The sequence below is a fragment of the Pipistrellus kuhlii genome, unplaced genomic scaffold (genome assembly GCF_014108245.1).
Source record: "Pipistrellus kuhlii isolate mPipKuh1 unplaced genomic scaffold, mPipKuh1.p scaffold_m20_p_16, whole genome shotgun sequence".
Lineage (NCBI taxonomy): Eukaryota > Metazoa > Chordata > Mammalia > Chiroptera > Vespertilionidae > Pipistrellus > Pipistrellus kuhlii.
Window position 1 is genome coordinate 6,366,358 of NW_023425471.1, and position 17,611 is coordinate 6,383,968.

The 17,611-nt window shown below is 45.6% G+C and overlaps 1 protein-coding gene across 3 annotated transcripts in view; it reads right to left on the reverse strand.

Moving 5' to 3' along the window:
- Positions 1-746: 746 nt before the first annotated feature.
- MAP7D2 (MAP7 domain containing 2) overlaps positions 747-17,611 on the reverse strand; it is a 91,675-nt gene continuing 74,810 nt past the window's right edge. For all 3 annotated transcript variants that reach the window (XM_036439610.2, XM_045582320.1, XM_045582321.1), the window contains 7 exons: positions 15,064-15,331; positions 13,838-13,942; positions 12,427-12,483; positions 11,560-11,638; positions 8,003-8,189; positions 4,454-4,729; positions 747-2,010 (listed from right to left, as the gene is read on the reverse strand). In XM_036439610.2, the coding sequence (XP_036295503.1) occupies positions 4,480-4,729; positions 8,003-8,189; positions 11,560-11,638; positions 12,427-12,483; positions 13,838-13,942; positions 15,064-15,331 (946 nt within the window). In that variant the 3' untranslated portion in view covers positions 747-2,010; positions 4,454-4,479. The remainder of the gene's footprint in view (positions 2,011-4,453; positions 4,730-8,002; positions 8,190-11,559; positions 11,639-12,426; positions 12,484-13,837; positions 13,943-15,063; positions 15,332-17,611) is intronic.

Genomic DNA, 17,611 nt, shown 5'->3' on the forward strand with positions numbered 1-17,611 from the left:
CATGTGGATTCCAACATCTCCATTCCTGTGCTGCCTCCCTGGCTCCCAGTCCTGGCTGGTACTCTCTCCTGGGCTGTAGGCAAGCCATGAATTAGATGCAAAAAGCTGGTCTGGGTTTCAGCTTACTGGAAAATAAGGATCACTCACCATTCTGTTATAATTGTGTTTAAACACCGGGTTGCTATGTGGAATATTTTCAGAGGTTACACTAAGGTTAACTGCATCTTGACTAGCTAGAAATCCCTCCCATCAGTGGTCTGAAAGAACAGCAACTTTACTGTACTTAGAAGTTCATCATGTCCTAAGGCAGCTCATCACTTAAGCTTATTTCCACAGTTGGCTTCACTTGGAACTGACAAGAGAGGAATTTTAATGAGTTTGACAGGGGAAGGACAGCCACACAGATTTCTGTGTGTGTTTTCCACATGGACTTAAAAAAATTGGTTTGCTTTCAGCAGATTTCTTCATTGAGCCTACAGAAATAAACAAAATACTAGCATGCTATCAAACTCTTCAGTGAAAACGTATTTCACATTAAAGATAACGTACACATCATGCAAATGAGGCATCACCACAGTTACAATGACACCGTGAGGTACAACAGATCACAATAAAACAGACCTTTGGCAAAATAAAGCTGTAAGAAAGAGGGCGTGGCATTTTTGAAAGTCTGACTATGCTATCATTTTCTGTGCTTGTCATGAAATGGATTTTCCCCAATAATCATCAAGATCAATGGCACTGTGTTAGTGGAGGCATATATTTTATTTTAGTTTTTACACATACACAAACATACACAGTTTCCATAACTGATAAAGTCTTCAACTGCAGCTGGTTTTGAAAGCGCATAAACAAGATTACTATTGACGCAGCCTTGGATTTTCTGGTTGCAAACCTCAGTCAGAAGTATGGATCTTTCTAAGCTCTTATTGTATGTCAAAAAAAAAGTTTCAAAGAAGAAAAGGTCATTTTAATCTGAAAGTTATATTTCACAAGAAATGAAATTAAGAAAACAAATTATAGGGCATAAAACGCGACAAGTATCCATTCTAGCGTCATCTGTCCTCCGTTCAGATGTTCTGTTAGTTAAAGTCTATTATAGTGGCACACGGAGTCCCATCCGGGGCCCCTTCGTTTCGGAGCATTATCGTTTTCACTTGTGCCTGGTTTTATTAGAGTTGAGCAAACACAAGAGCAAATAAAAAAAAAAAAAAAAACGCCTTAATAGCAACAACGTGAAAACCAACCCCAGTGCATGAGACACAGGATTCACTCAGTTCAAAAGCCACTTGATGGTTTGGAGTGTCTACAGCTCGGAGATTTTAAGGTGCAATATGAAAAGGTCCTTGCTAGATTCAGCTGCTCATGTCTATAGGAATATGCATCGGAAAACGGCAATCATTCCGCTGTATCATGGATGCCTGACTCAACAAGTTATTCCATTAGCTCCTCAAGGAGTAATCTGGCGCAGCGCATCTGGCAGGTGGCTAAGCTTAATAATAAAACGGCTTCTTGATAGTAACTCCCAACAGAGAAACCTCAGAGAGAGGGGGAAACCCTCTGGAATTTCTTTTTCTAAACACAGATGGGAGCTCTGCAGCCCACTTGCGGCATATGTGTAAGTAGAGTCTGGGTAACTATCTAGAATATTTACAGGAATCATCTAAATGTGTATGCGCTCCAACTTTGGGAATAAGAATGGTTACAGCTGGAGTGACTCATTGGTTTCAGGTGATCAGTGTGATATAGAGTAAGTAGAAGAGTAAGCGCTTTATTGGCAGCCGAAGCTCATAAATAGAACCGTAACATGAAATGTCGCTAAAGCCCAACAAGGCCAACTTCGCAAGGTTTCCACCAAAAGTGGCCAGCGTTTGGTATACTAACTAGGAATACAATTACATTGTGATGTAATGATTTGGAATCCAGCGGTCAGGGACGATAGAAGCTCCTTCCAAGGCCTGGCAGCACGGATCCCACTGCCAGCAGCTTCACGGCTTCTCTGAACGCCACCTGTGTCAATTCACAAACAGATCTCGGTGAGACGGATGAAGAGACTGAGTATTTAGAATGCGCAGCTTCTATGCCCTAAGGTGACCAGACATACCGCTTTGGGCGGGACAGTCCAGATTTTTAACCATTTGTCCTGCGTCCCTCAGCCCCGGGACAAATTTTTAAAAATCGGGACTGTCCCGCCCAAAGCGGGACGTCTGGTCACGTTACTCTGCCCTCTCCCTAAATGCTCCCACACTGTGAGTTTTTCCCTGACTCACAGGACAGCAATGCTGTGGCATTTTGTGTACGACTGTTCTTTTAGGAGGGCGGGGCTTTCTTTGTGTAGATTATCTGAAAACCTACAGGATGTTTAAAGTCCCAAGCTTTGCTTTCCAGACGCCAGAGCTGCTGCCAGCCATTGTGACAACAAAAAAACCAACACATTTCCAGATGCCCCCCACCCCCACCCAACCCAACCCTGCAGGTGCCACCTCTGGTTGGAAAGAACTTGAGAGCTGGATTATGTGAAAAATGTATACAAGCAATAGGAATGCAATTATTTAGCCCAGGAATTTTTCTTCTTTGGGGACAGGGAGTTTCCACTTCTCTTAGTTATGCAGGAAATGACTACTTAGAGATGCAGGAAACAGACTGGAGGAGCCTAAGTTTTATGGATTTTCTGGTATGTACTGGATAGTGAGGTCAGTGAACTGACGGGTTCGAGGTATGCTAACAGCAAAAGGAAACTTCTACTAAATATTAAGCCATAAGTCAGGGAAATAGAATGCTTAGGTATGGTTTTTGCTTTTGAAATGTCCAAAAAGGCAGCTGCTCTTCCAAACCAGGGGTATTCTTTATTTTAAAAAGTATCTGTCGCACATTCCCTCCCACGTGTGAAGAGACCACAACTGCTTTCCCAGGAGCCAAGAGAAGGGAACTCTAAAATGTGCTGTGTACAGCCAATAGCTGAGGTCAGACAGAAATGAGTATAAGAAACACCGTGCTGTCCTAGCCGGTGTGGCTCAGTGGATAGAGTGTCGGCCTGCGGACTGAAAGGTCCCAGGTTTGATTCTGGTCAAGGGCATGTACCTTGGTTGTGGGCACATCCCCAGTGGGAGGTGTGCAGGAGGCAGTTGGTCAATCTTTCTCTCTCATCGATGTCTAACTCTATCCCTCTCCCTTCCTCTGTAAAAAAATCAACAAAAAATATTTTAAAAAAAGAAAAAGAAACACTGTGGCCTCGTTTGTGTGGCCTCCCCAACCTGTTTCCTCATTGGAGAAAGAGAAAGATTGGACTAAGTTATATCAGGCACCAAAGTTCTGTTATAGGAGAGGAGCAGCAGGGAAAAAGTGACCGAGAGAATGCTAAGACTATAAAAATATCCAGAAGAAGTGGACAGTGGGAGGAATTTGGCATTATTATTAAGTTATTAAAAAAAGAAAACCCTGATGATAAATTCTAATTTCCAAACTTAGAATTAATCTATAAATAAATGTTCATCACTGAACAACAAATGAACCTCAAACTGCAGTAAATGCAATGTGAGGTGCGTATAACTAAATGCACACAAATGCAGAGGGTTTGCAACCCATAGCTATAACTTACTCAAACAATAAGAGCTTCTAGAAGAACTTTGGCAAGAAAAAAAGGCCAAAAGTGGGGAACAAAAGCTTCAGGGCACAAACTTCAGTCTCCCTCCTCCAACCCACACTCCCTCAGGTATGCTCCAGGAACAAATGTTTCCTTTGGAAGACTCCAGAACGTGTCAACAGGACAGGCAATCATTTGGCCCAACACTAATGTACATGAATGATTCTGCTAGAACATGTGATGTTGCTGAATCAAACTTGGGGGGCAGTTCACTTTATGAACACCACCTTGCACACTATTAGAACATTCCCTCTTTACTTCTAAATAAGGTCCTATCCGAGACGGGGGTCAGGTCAAACTTGTAGGCAGTGCTTTTCAACACACACACCCTCTGCACACCCCAAAGAGCAGGGCTGGCCATGGCAGGTGTGGCGCTGAAGGCTCCCATCTGAAGGATTTACTTGAAATCCACTTCAATTATTTTGTGTGCTGCAGTATAGACCGCATATTCATATTCATGTTTGCTTTTTTTAAATAAAACGAACCACCCCAGCCCAGCTAGCATGGCTCAGTGGATGAGTGTCAACCTATGAACCAGGAGGCCACGGTTCAATTCCCGGTCAGGGCACATGCCCACGTTTCAGGCTCAATCCACAGTGTGAGGCGTGCAGGAGGCAGCCGGTCAATGATTCTCTCTCGTCACTGATGCTTCTCTCTCTCTCTCCCTTTCCCTTCATCTCTGAAACCAATCAAAGTATTTAAAAATAAATAAAATAAAGCTGACCATCCAGGAGGCTGAGCGCTGCTTAGCCTACCTTCACAACCCCAGCTGGAGAGTTACAGATGTAGACTACCATCAAAAGACTGTACCTTTCAATAAAGAGATGCTGTGTTTGTCAACAGAAGGTGTTCAGAGTACTTTCTTGGCTGGGACTGTTAAATCCTTCGATCAGGTTTTTGTTACAGTCATCCAGGCTGAGATTCTCACTGGATCTCTTGGGGAACATGGGGGGGCCGGTGAAATCTAAGAGATCTTGAAGAGCTCGGGCATTACCAGTTCCATTTGGGTCCAGAGACATCCCAGGAATCATTTCACTCACTGGTGAAAACTCTGGGATGGAGATAAGCTCTTCTTTTGAAACAGGACTAAGGGCGGAGGGGTGGGAGAGGATGGGCAGAGAAAGGAGGAGAGAAGGAGAAGGAGAGGGAGAGAGACAGACAGATAGACAGACAGAACTATTAATTCTAATATTTTGTTATACTACTCTTCTTTTCTAGAGAAGGTGGATTTACAGCCAGAGCTTGTATGTAACACATTGTGAGGGGGAAAAAAATGTTAGTTCAAATCTGAGTCACTGCCAGACAAAAGGCCCCGTGGGAGAAAACAAGGGAAGGGGACCGAGCAGGCTGTGAAGGTTTAGCTCATGCTGAGTACAGGAAGGAAGGATACAGGAAGCGCAGGCACCAGCCCTCTGCTGCAGGGAAGCCAAGTGCTTCCCAAGCCCTGGAGATGGGAAACCCCTACAGAATACAAATGCTGGAAGTTCAAAGTGAGCTGAGGAAGGGTCTCGGGTTGGCCTTGGGTTTCTGGATGCTGCCTCTCTCCAGCCCTGGGCGAACTGCTCTTGTTCCCCCTTAGCTCCCTCCCCTGTAAAGTGGGACAGTCTTTTCTCCTGCTAGGCCCCCTGAGAGCCAGCAGGACACACCCCTGCAGGGGAGCGGTCCTGTGAGCCCCCAGCTGTGAGTGCTCAGTGAAGGTTAGGGCCACCTCAACAGGACCCCACCACCCACCTCTCCCTCCCCCACTCCTTCTCTACAGTGAGGCTTCCACTCGGCCCCCTGACTTCCCCAGCTCCTGCCCAGCGGGGGATTCCCCTTCTCCTCTCCCTAGACATGGAAGGCAGCTGCAGTTTGAGGGCCTATCACCTGGAGTCTCTCTTATCAGCCAGGCTGATAAGAGAGACTCCAGGTGAGTCTGTTCTCCCCCCCCCCCCCCAATCATATCTTAGAGAAGAATCTAGGAAAACCCGTTGCACTGTAGAAGCTCAGAAGACCCTTCTCCCTCGGGGCAGCTGCCTCATTAGCAGAATGCCTGCCTGCTCCACCTCCTGGGTTAACAGCTAGTGAGAGCTCATGGAGCAGAGAATGCCACAACCTTGGGCACAGCCTCCAGAACTCTGTCTCCAAAAGCAGAGGTGGCCACTAGGAGAACTCGTACGCACACAAAGCTCCTGCCCTTTCTTGAACCCTGGCCGGTGCCATGTCTTGCCCTCTTCCCCCACCCAGTGACATAAAGACTAAGGGGGCTCATGTGCTAGGCCGTGGTAGGCAAACTGCGGATCGCGAGCCACATGCGGCTCTTTGGCCCCTTGAGTGTGGCTCTTCCACAAAATACCATGACCTGGGCGAGTCTATTTTAAAGAATTGGCGTTAGAAGAAGTTTAAGTTTAAATAATTTGGCTCTCAAAAGAAATGTCAATCGTTGTATTGTTGATAATTGGCTCTGTTGACTAATGAGTTTGCTGACCGCTGGCCTAGCTGGATTGGCTCAGTGGACAGAGTGCTGGCCTGCGGTCTGAAGGGTCATGGGTTCGATTCTGATCAAAGGCACTTACCTCGGCTGTAGGCTCCTCCTCCACCCTGGTCAGAGGAGGCTTGTGTGGGAGGCAACCCACTGATGTGTTTCTCTCACATCGATATTTGATATTTCTCTCTGTCTTTCCCTCTCTCTTCCAGTCTCTCTAAATATCAATGGAAAAATAACCTCGGGAGAGGTTTATTTATTTATTTTTTAAAAATATATTTTATTGATTTTTTACAGAGAGGAAGGGAGAAGGATAGAGAGTCAGGAACATCAATGAGAGAGAAATATCGACCAGCTGCCTCTTGCACGCCCCCTACTGGGGATGTGCCTGCAATCAGGCAACCAGGGTACATGCCCTTGACGGGAATTGAACCCGGGATTCCCCAGATACTCTAGCCACTGAGCCAAACCAGTTAGGTAGGGAGAGGTTTTTTGTTTGTTTGTTTGTTTGTTTAAGAAGGGTAGGGGGTTGGGTGGAGTGAGAATGTTGTTAACCTTTAAGATGCCTCAGCTTTCCCCCCTAGGGGCAGTCTGCCATGACGGTGGCTGCTGATGGCCAGTGGTGATGGGAGATGGGGAGATGGCGGCAAGACCTGAGGAGGCCCTGCTAGCAGTCTGCACAGGGCTTGCTCTTCTGGTGGCAGGGCTGCCGGACCCTGGGCTTTCACATGTCTGGCTCAGGCCTGGGTGCCCGAGCTGGGGTAGTTCTAGTGGTGTGCCCTGGGAAACACCTCAACCTCACGCCCTCCCCTCTTCCCCAGACCAAGCAGGGAATTCACAGCCAAGGGGCAGGGCAAGCTCCAGTAGAGCTTTTACACTTCACTGCGGATCCCTCCTGACTCGGAGAATCCTGAGCACTCCAGGCAGAGGGAAGGCTGACTGCCTGGGCTCTCCATTCTATGTGCCTCTGCCCAGCCCCATGCAAACGGAGGTCTCCTCTCTGTCTGGGGTTAATTTGCCAGGTTGTGTCATCCACAAACATACTTAAGTTCTTAGAATCTGAAAGCAAACTATCAAGTTTCCAATGACAGGTTCACTTAAACACGAGGCACTAGCCCTAACAGCTTTGGCTCAGTGGATAGAGCGTTGGCCAGCAGACTCAACGGTCCCAGGTTCGATTCCGGTCAGGGGCATGTACCTTGGTTGCGGGCATATTCCCAGGGGGCATGCAGGAGGCAGATGATTGATGTTTCTCTCCCATCAGTGTTTCTAACTCTCTATACCTCTCCCTTCCTCTCTTTAAAAAAAAAATCAATAAAATATATTTTAAAAAATAATCACTAGACACAGCGGACCCTGTGGGTGCCCCTTTACTTGCAGGTGCACTCATCCCTCAGCTGCAGAGAGAGCTGGCAGCTAAGGATTCAGAGCTGCCACCCATTTTCAGGAAAACTGCCTGCAGCTGATGGGAGCCTCCTGCCCACAGCACTGTACCAGCGTCCCCCAGACCCCAAGTAGCCCACAGCCAATGACTGATGGACCGAGGGCATGCAGGCTGGCTCCGTATTTCATTCGGACCATGCTCTGATGGAAATTCATCCTCCAGGGCTCCCATGCCTAGTGACTTGCCCTGCTCCATCCTGTTCCCTGCTCTGTCCACTTTCTCCTGACACTCTCTCTGATAAGTCCCAGGCCCTAGACCTTCTTGCCCCAGGCTCTGCTGCTAAGGAGTCTGACCCAAGACATTAATGTACCACTGAGAGCTTTCCTGAATGGCAAACAAACCTACCTGCGGTGATCTGGGTGTGTACAAAATGAAGAAATCAACTATGGGACTGGGGAGGTGTTTGGAGGAGAGATGAGGCTCAAATATTATACAACAGAAATCGTCTTACCTCACATCCATCGACTGGACTTCTTCAGTTGAGTCATCCAGACTGTTTGACTTCCCATCCAGGGCATCCAGATGAACAAGTGCCTCAACTGGCTTAAGCCCACCGGAGACACCGTCTCGGGGGAAAGTTGCTGGGGCAGCGCGCTCCACACCGCCAACTTCCTGGCAGGTGCTCAGTCCATTGATTTCTGATTGAGAACACAGAGTCGTTCTGTTAATCATAAAATATCCAAAACAATGGAGAAACAAATGTGTGTGTGTGTGTGTGTGTGTGTGTGTGTGTGTGTGTGTGTGAAATTCATGCAAGGGGCTCAGCTCCTGCAGTGGCTGACTCTGCCCCAGCCTGCCACAGCAGCCGGCCACCTCAGCCCTCTCAGCCTCAGGTCTGGAAGGATGTTCGGTCTAATTAGCACATTATGCTTTCATTATTATAGATATGGGGGCAATTAATTTAATCCTCTGCTTTGCCAATAATGCAGCATTTCTTGGGGGGGGGGGGGGGAATTCCAGGTAGTCACTTTCACACGGTGGAAGAGAAAGCAAGCGGCATTAGCAATGTCTGTGCAGCAGGGCTCCTGAGCCGGCCAGGAGACGTGGTGTCACGCACTGCACAAGTCCCAGGCTCTGGGAGTAGGTTCTCGAGCCAAAGGCAAAGGAGAAATGCGAACAGACATTCTCTGAGATGGGAATGCTTTTCCTGACTTTGGCTGCCATGAAATATTCAAATGGAAGGAGTTTTAAGTGTGGTGTCTCCCTAAATGCTTTAAATGTAATAGACCAAACACTCAATTTAAAGGCAAAAACTGTCAAACTGGATTAAAATAACACGTCCTGACTATATGCTGTTTACACTTAGAAGGATACACAGAGGTTTGAAGTAAAAGGACAGAAAAAGATTTACTATGCAAATGCTAATCATAGGTAGACTGATGAAGCAGACTTTAAGAGAAGTATTACTAGAGATAAAAAAGGGCATTTCTCATTTTTTAATGTGTTTTTATTGATTTCAGAAAGGAAGAGAGAGAAACATCAATGATGAAAGAGAATCACTGATCAGCTACCTCCTACACGCCCTCTACTGGGGATTGAACCAACAACCCGGTCATATGTCAACGCTCAACCACTGAGCTATGTTGGCTGGGCAAGAAGGAGGACATTTCTAATGATAAAGGTGTCAACTCAATGGGAAAATTACGTAATTTGAAATATAGATTCACCTAACATGCAAAAAAGAGCTAGACTAGAACTTCAGGTGGAGATCCAAGATGGCTGCGCCCAGGTGAACACCTAGCCGCAGCCGCACACAACAATTTCAGTAAAATACAACTAAAATATAAAACGGACATTGCCCAGAACTACAGGAAGGTTGACTGACTGGAAATTCTACAGTGAGAAGCAAGGAGAAAACCAGAAGGAGGCGCGGAGGAGCTGGAAAAGCCCAAGGTACGGAGACGCGGCGCGCGGAGAGGACGGAGCCAGAGAGGAGGGAGGCCGAGTGCCTGGCGGGCGTTCCCGAGCGGAAAGGAGAGAAAAGCTCCGACTGTGCTGGGCCCCCGACTGCTCTGATCCCCAGTTTTAAGCCAGACCCCAGGGACTCAGGCTCAGCCATAGGGAGCCGGGCTGTAAGGCGGAACCCCGGGGAAGTGGCGAAAGGAGGTCCCAGCGGTGCGCACACTGCGCACAGAGAAGGGACGGTCGGCTGTGCCGCGGGATTGCCCTGACGGGAAGGAGACTGGGACTCCAGACTGCTCTGAACGCCACCTCCAACTCCACTTCCAACTGAACTGAACCCCAATACCGTGCTCATTGGGGGAGAGCATAGACTGTTTGGCAGCAGGCGAAAATCGAGGGCACCTTTCTCTCAGAGGCGCCGGCAGCAAGCTCTGACGGACCCGCATAGGGCGGGGCTGATGGAAGCCAAAGCTGCAGGCTCCACCCTGAAACCCCGTCCCATCTGTACCTGCGAAATGCGACAACAAAATAGATCACAAACGAAAGAAATGGAGGACAAAAAGCGTCTGGATATAGAGTTCAAATCTACGCTTATAAGGTTTTTCAAGAATTTCCTAGAAAAGATGGATAAGGCCTATGAGGATATGAAAAGAGATCAACTAGAATTAATAAGGGATCAACAAGACATAAAGAATACATTGTCTGAAATAAAAAATATTTTACAGAGTCCTAAAAACAGAAGGGAAGATCACAAGAATCAAGTCAAAGATTTGGAACATAAAGAGCCAGAAGACACTCCTCCACAGAAGCTAGAAGGCAAGAGAATCCAGAAAATTGAAGATAATGTAAGAAACCTCTGGGACAACTTCAAGCGAACCAACATCAGAATTATTGGGGTCCCAGAAGATGAGAGAGAGCAAGATATCGAAAACATACTGAAAGAAATAGTGACAGAAAACTTCCCCCACCTGGGGAAAGAATTAGACTTACAAGTCCAGGAAGCGCATAGAACTCCAAACAAAAGGAATCCAAAGAGGACCACACCGAGACACATCATTATTAAAATTCCAAGAGCAAAAGACAAAGAGAGAATATTAAAAGAAACAAGAGCAAAGAAGGTAGTAATCTATAAAGGAGCACCTATACGATTGTCAGCTGACTTCTCAACAGAAACCATGCAGGCCAGAAGGGAATGGCAAGAAATATTCAAGGTGATGAATAGTAAGAACCTACAGCCAAAAATAATCTACCCAGCAAAGCTATCACTCAGAATCGAAGGCCAGATAAAGAGCTTCACTAATAAAAAAAAGCTAAAGGAGTTCATCACCGCCAAACCAGATTTATATGAATTGCTGAAGGGGGTTCTTTCAGAAGAGAAAGTAAACAAAGATAAAAATTATGAACAACAAATACGTAACTATCAACAAGTGAATCTAAAAACCAAGGAAATTAAAAAAATCTGATGAATAATATTAACTGTTGAATATAATAGAATCAGAGGTATGGAAGGGGAGTGAACTGACAATTCTTGGGGAAAAGGGGAGAGGGGGGCGTGGGAAGAGACTGAACAAACTGTGCACATATGGATGAGGACAATGGGGAGAGGGGAAAGGGCAGAGGGTGGGGTGGGAACCTGGTGGAGGAGAGCAATGGTGGGGGGGGGGAAAGGAACATTTGTAATAATATGAACAATAAAAACTTATAAAAAAAAAAAAAAAAAAAAAAATAATAAAAAAAAAAAAAAAAAAAAAAAAAAAAAAAAAGAGCTAGACTAGCCGGAAGTGTGGACAGCAGGAGAAACCACCATAAAACAGCGGTCAGTTCTTAGTAGAACCTGCTCAGCAGTTAAGGTCCTGGAAAGCAGTATGGGCCAGCAGACCGCTGGCTCCTGCTCCAGGATTATTAGAGTCACTGAGGAGTCCAGTGCTTTCCACATGGAGCTGGCAGACCTGTGCTGGAGATGGAGACTCCACCGGGAAGGCAAAGTACACAGCCCCCGTCCAGCAAACACTCTCTGAGGACCCACGGGTATTTGTCCCCTGCAGGAAATGCGTCAAGCCCTTGCCTGCCGAAAGGAGAAACCCAAGGACCAGACCTCACACTCACCCATTTTGTTCGGGACAACTGGTTCTGGCTTGTTTTCCATACACACAGCAGGCTTGAGCTCTATTTTCAGGTCTTCTTTCTGAAAACAGAGAGAAGGCTGACTTCACACAGAAAGACAAATGCTCTGAAAAGCATCCGAGGGGAATTGGAGCCACGCTGAGCCATCTGCCTGCGCCATGGTTGTTCTCTGGACCTTCTGAGCTTATTACGTATCAGCTGTGTTTCCCTTACTCATATGCACCATTCTCTTTTTTTATTCATGACCACTGTGTCTCCTCCTGCATCCCCACACCCGTTTCTCTGAGGATATTTTTTTTCTATTATTTTTATTAAATTCTTATCTGTGTACATATTTTAACATTGCCCCCCCATACATACTCTCCCTCCCCTCTCTGAGGATATTTTTAATTACCACCCTTGAACTCCTCTCTGAGACTCCTCCTTCCAGCACCTGCAGAGTCTCAGTCTCTCTCTCTCTCTCTCTCTCTCTCTCTCTCTCTCTCTCTCTCTCTTTTAAATATTTTTAATTGATTTTTTACAGAGAAGAAGAGAGAGGAATAGAGCGTTAGAAACATTGATGAGAGAGAAACATCGATCAGCTGCCTCTTGCACACCCCCTACTGGGAATGTGCCCACAACCAAGGTACATGCCCTTGACTGGAATCGAACCTGGGACCTTTCAGTCCGCAGACCGACGCTCTACCACTGAGCCAAACCGGTTTTGGCCTGCAGTCTCTTTCATCCAGCCAGGAACAAGGCAGGAAGGGTCCCTTGTGTCTGGCTGTTCCTCTCCGAGAGCCACGATTCCTCTGAGTGTATGCTGCCACTCAGCACATGGATGATCACAATGGTATTCTGAATGCCTACCTTCACTTCCAGAGACACGTCACTCTTTCTTGTTCTCTTCATGATTTCATCTATTCTCTGGGAACCAAAAAGAACCAGGTGAGAGTGAGGGCAGGACAGGGTTAATGCCTGAATCCAATTTGTACTGTGTCCTCCATTTCACATAACTATGTCACTATGTAACTGGACCCTAGTCCTCACCCAACCAATCAGGGTCAGCCAAAGCAGTGACCTCACCACCCCTATAAATCCTTTGTTCCAGAGAGACCTGCTCTCTTTCTCCACCTTGCCGCTGCATTGGTGTGTGTGTGGGGGGGTGGGGGGGTGAGTTCGGGCTAGCCTGAATAAAAGACTCTTTTGCTTTTGCATCAGACTCGGCTCCCTGGTGGTCTTTGGGGACCACAAAATCTGGGCATAACAAGAGGAATACAAGACCCAAAACACGTAAAAGTATCTGGGACTATATGCATTTTTCACATTTCTCAGAAAACTCATGAGAGAGAAATGCTAGCAGAGGATAATGAGTAGAGAAAGGTTTTCCATTGGTTTTGAAGATGTACACATTTGCCCTACTGACAAGATCAAATGTTTGAAAGTGAACTAGTAAGTATCTAGAATGTTGACTTCATTTATAGCCCATCTTTCTCCTTCCTCTCCTTAGGTAACCTAAAATTCAATAAATCACCACTTGCCATTCCAGAGGCCCACCCTAGAAAAAGTGAGACTGAGATGCAAATAGGGAGGGGCGACCACAGATTGGTCTCCCAGCTCCCAGGCCTACAGCAACACAAAGCCCAGACTGGTACTAGGACATCATGAGAATGGACCTGTATCATCAGCCTCTTTAAACACAATGTTCTCTGTGAATGCATCAAATGTAAATAGACCAAATACTCCAATTTAAAGGCAAAGACTGTCAAACTGGATCAAAATAACAAGTCCTAACTATATCCTATTTACAATGATAAGGACATATGTAGGTTTAAAGAAAAAGGACGGGAAAAGATTTACTATGCAAATACTAATCACAATTAGACGAATGAAGTGGATTTTAAGACAAGTATTACTGGAGATAAAGAAGGACTTTTCTAATGATAAAGGTGTCAACTCAATAGGAAAATTTAAGTAATTTGAAATATATATTCACCTAACAGCAGAGCTTCAAAACATACAAGACTAAAGTTGATAAAAATGGAAGGAGAAATGGAAAAAAAACATAATCACAAATGGAGCTTTTAACACTCCTCTCTCAATAAATGATAGAACAAGATGACAGAAAACTAACGAAGATACAGAAGATCTGAACAACACTACCAATGAACCTCACCTAATTTGAGAATCCCAAGATCACTCTACCCAACAACAGCAAAAGTACTGAATTTGCTTCCTGTTCCTGCCTCATGCTCAGTCCTCCAAATCCTTTAGCTCTTACCTTCTTCCTCTCCAGTCGCTCCTGTTCAATCTGCAGCATGATTTGCTCTCTCTCTAGACGCATCTGCTTAGCTGCCTCCTGGGCCTTTGCTTCTGCTGCTTCCTTCTGATAGGAACAGGTAAACCAAGGCATAGGCTTTACTGAGTTAAGATAACACTATAGTAATTCCCCGGGGTTTGTATACAGTCCTTGCCTCATCTCTACCCCAAAGTGGTGCTGCTCCAACATTCAAGGTGGATTCACACAGCCGGCTCTATGGCACAGCCGACTGGCTGGCCCTCACTCATCTATCCTTGGTCCACCATGCAAGCCTAGCGCAGACACTTCCCATATGTAGCCAAAGTCTTCTCATGTCTGATGGTAGCTTCTGGCCATGAAGTATATATGTGGCCAGGAGGTGAGGGAAGTTAATTCCCAAAGGATTGACTTTCAGACATGATAGGCAGAAGTTGGCAGATAACCCCGTTTCCTCACCTCTCAGAGGGACAATTCTAAGGCATGTTCCACAGTTTCTTAGATAGCCCCAAAGGCAGTGAGGTCCAGTTGCCCACAGTATCTCACTCATCAATGCGCTTACATTGGCTTTCCTCTCACTCCCCGGGTACCAGCTTCCTGGGATCTTCTCCCGAGTCAACTACCAGCACCCATATTCTCATCCAGGGTCTGTCTTTGAGGAAACCCAAACTGACATACCGAAAACATTACCAACTTCACTGTTATTGTCCAAATTAACTCATATATACATATATTTTAATCCTCTCCCAAGGAATAAGGATATGTTTTCCATTGATTTTAGAGAGAGTGGAGGGGAGGGGAGAGAGAGGGATAAAGGAGAGAGAGAGAGAGAGAGAGAGAGAGAGAGAGAGAGAGAGAGAGAGAGAGAGAGAGAAAGAGAGAGAGAGAGAGAGACAGACATCAATGTGACAGATATATCAATTGGTTGCCTCCTACACGCACCTTGACTGGGGATAGGGACTGGACCTGTAACCCAGGTACATGCCCCCGACTGGTAATCAAATCTGAGATACTTCAACCCTCTGATGTACAGGCCGTGCTCCAACCACTGAACACGCTGGACAGGGCAAAGTAACTCATATTTAATAACCAGCCCAGTTGGTTTAAGAAAGTACTTCAAGTAAATATTATGAGTCATTCAAATTTAACTAATTTTACCTAATGTTAACGAAGGCCCTTAAGGCAAAGTCTATATGAAGACTCATAAATACCTGCTTTATAATCATGGCTTTTTCTTGCTTTTCTTTTTCTTGTTTTTCCTTTTCTTGTTCTTCTTTCAACAGCTGCTCCTCTTTGGCCTTTCTCTTGGCCTCCTCTTCCTCCAGTCTTTTCTTTTCCTCTTCCTGCCGCTTCTTTTCCTCTTCCTGCTGCTTCTTTTCCTCTTCCTGCTTCTTCTTTTCCTCTTCCTGCTTGCGGGCTTCCTCTTCTAGGCGAAGTCTTTCCTCCTCTGCCTTTTTGTCCTGTTCCTCTCTCTCCAGCCTTTTGAGAACATAAGAAGACAGGGTCATGCTCAAAAGGCAAACTGTCAAAGAACCAAAGAACCCTGTGCTGACAGGAGTGTAATGCATGATAGTCACAGACAAGCGCACCTGAATTAGTATCCACTTAAAGTGACTTCCCCGGAAGCCACTCCAGCTCATACACTTACAAAAAAAAAATTTAACCAAGGTTGACTCCACATTCTGTTATGAAGAGTAATGATGATATTGTGAACATATTGTAGTGAAAACAGATGTTCCCCAGTCAATCTACAAATGACTGTAGCCCCAATCATTCTTTTTTTTTTTTTTTAAATTAATCCTCACCTGAGGATATTTTCCCCATTGCTTTCCAGAAAGAGTAGAAGGAAGGGGAAAGGGAGACAGAGAGAGAAACATTGATGTGAGAGAGACACATTGATTGGCTGCCACCCATTTGTGCCTCCACTGGGGCCAGGGATCAAATCTGCAACCCAGGTACGTGTCCTTGACTGTGAATTGAACCCGTGATCCTGGTGCGCAGGCCGATGCTCTAGTCTAACCACTTAGTACCACCAGCTAGAGCTCATTCTCATTTAATGACAATTCTTTAAAAACTAAGCAAAATAAGTATTTAACATTGGCTTAAGCTAGAAAAAACTAAGTGTCTCAATGGCCATAAGTGTGCCAGTCAACAATTTGAAAGCAGTGACTATGGGTTCAAAAGTTCACTTTGGGTTTTAATTGGTATATGACTTCTAAAGCAGCAAATGGAAGAAATGCTCAAAAGAAACTTGACATTTAATATAAAAATTAAAATATCTATTTTCCATTTATTTTGGAAATATTTAAAAATCTGTTTTAGCTTTTATTCTTAGCTGTATAAAATTCAATGGCAATTGGAGGCCCGATGAATGAAATTTGTGCACGGGGGGAGGGGTCCCTTCTGCCCAGCCTGAACCCTCTCCAATCTGGAACCCCTTGGGGGATGTCCGACTGCCAGTTTAAACCAGCAGTCAGACATCCCTCTCATAATCCTGGATTGCTGGCCCCTAATCACTCACTGCCTGCCTGCCTTGTCACCACTTACTGCCCCTCCATCCCCGCTGGCCTGATCGCCCCTCACTGCCATTATGTGCTGGCCTGGTCACCCCTTACTGCCTCCCCCCCCCCCCCCCCCCCCCCCCCCGCTGCCAGCCTGGTTTCCCCCAACTGCTCCCCCTGCTGGCCTGGTCACCCCTCATGGCCCCCCCATCAGCCTGGTCACCCCACACAGCCTGCTGTTCAGTCATTTGGTTGTCCCTCACTAATCCCCCTGCTGGCCTGGTTGTAAGCAGCCATCTTGTGAGGGTGTGGGGGTCAATTTGCATATTACATCTTTGTTATATAGTATGCAGAGTTGGTGATGTGATGAGAGTGAGCTCTAGGCAGTCAAGGGAAATTCTGTAACATCTAAGCGCTTGCTTTTATGTTTCTAGTGTTCTTCTTGCTTACATGCGTGTCACTTTCCTTATCTATGAAAAAACGTGAGTAATCATACTCACCTTGCAGTGTGTTGCTGACTGGCAATGTGACATATGGGCAAGACCAAGATTGCATTCTGATCGTGCCACTCACCGTGTGACCCTTCCTTACAAAGTGACTGAACATCTCTGAAGCCCATTTACAAAATGGAAATGGCTATATTATTGGCTCCATGACACCCCTATGAGAATGAAATGAGATAATCATGGGAAGCACTTAGCACAATGTCTGGCTCTGGGTTGGTTCCCAAATGCTGGTTTGTCTTCCAATTTAAAATGAATCCCCTCTCCAATTCTTAATGTCCTTCTAAGAGCATCTATAAAACTGTGTTTTTCATAAATTAAGTTTATGTGGAAGCATGTGTCACTGACTTACTGGATGCTGTTATACTGTTATAAAAAGATCAAGATTATAAAGAAGATTCTTCTATTTTAATGGTTGGCTTCAGGAATCATGGAGACAGCTTATGTGTCACAAAAGAGACATTTTTAAAAGGTAAAAGAAGTACTTAAAGACATCATTTAGCCTAAGGCTGTAAAAGTGTGTGATGAACATATTCTACATTAGCAGAGGTTGCACTGCCCAGAAGCACTGCTACAAGAACTGGAATTAACAACAGATATTCTGGAAACCTCAGGAGAAGAGCACTTCAGGGATGAATCCAGAAAAACACACAACAACCTCCAGTTCTTAGGTTCCCCAGTTATAATACAAGCAAGTACACCCAACATAGGATTATCACAAGTACATGTGTGGAGAACAAGATTTATCCAGAGGT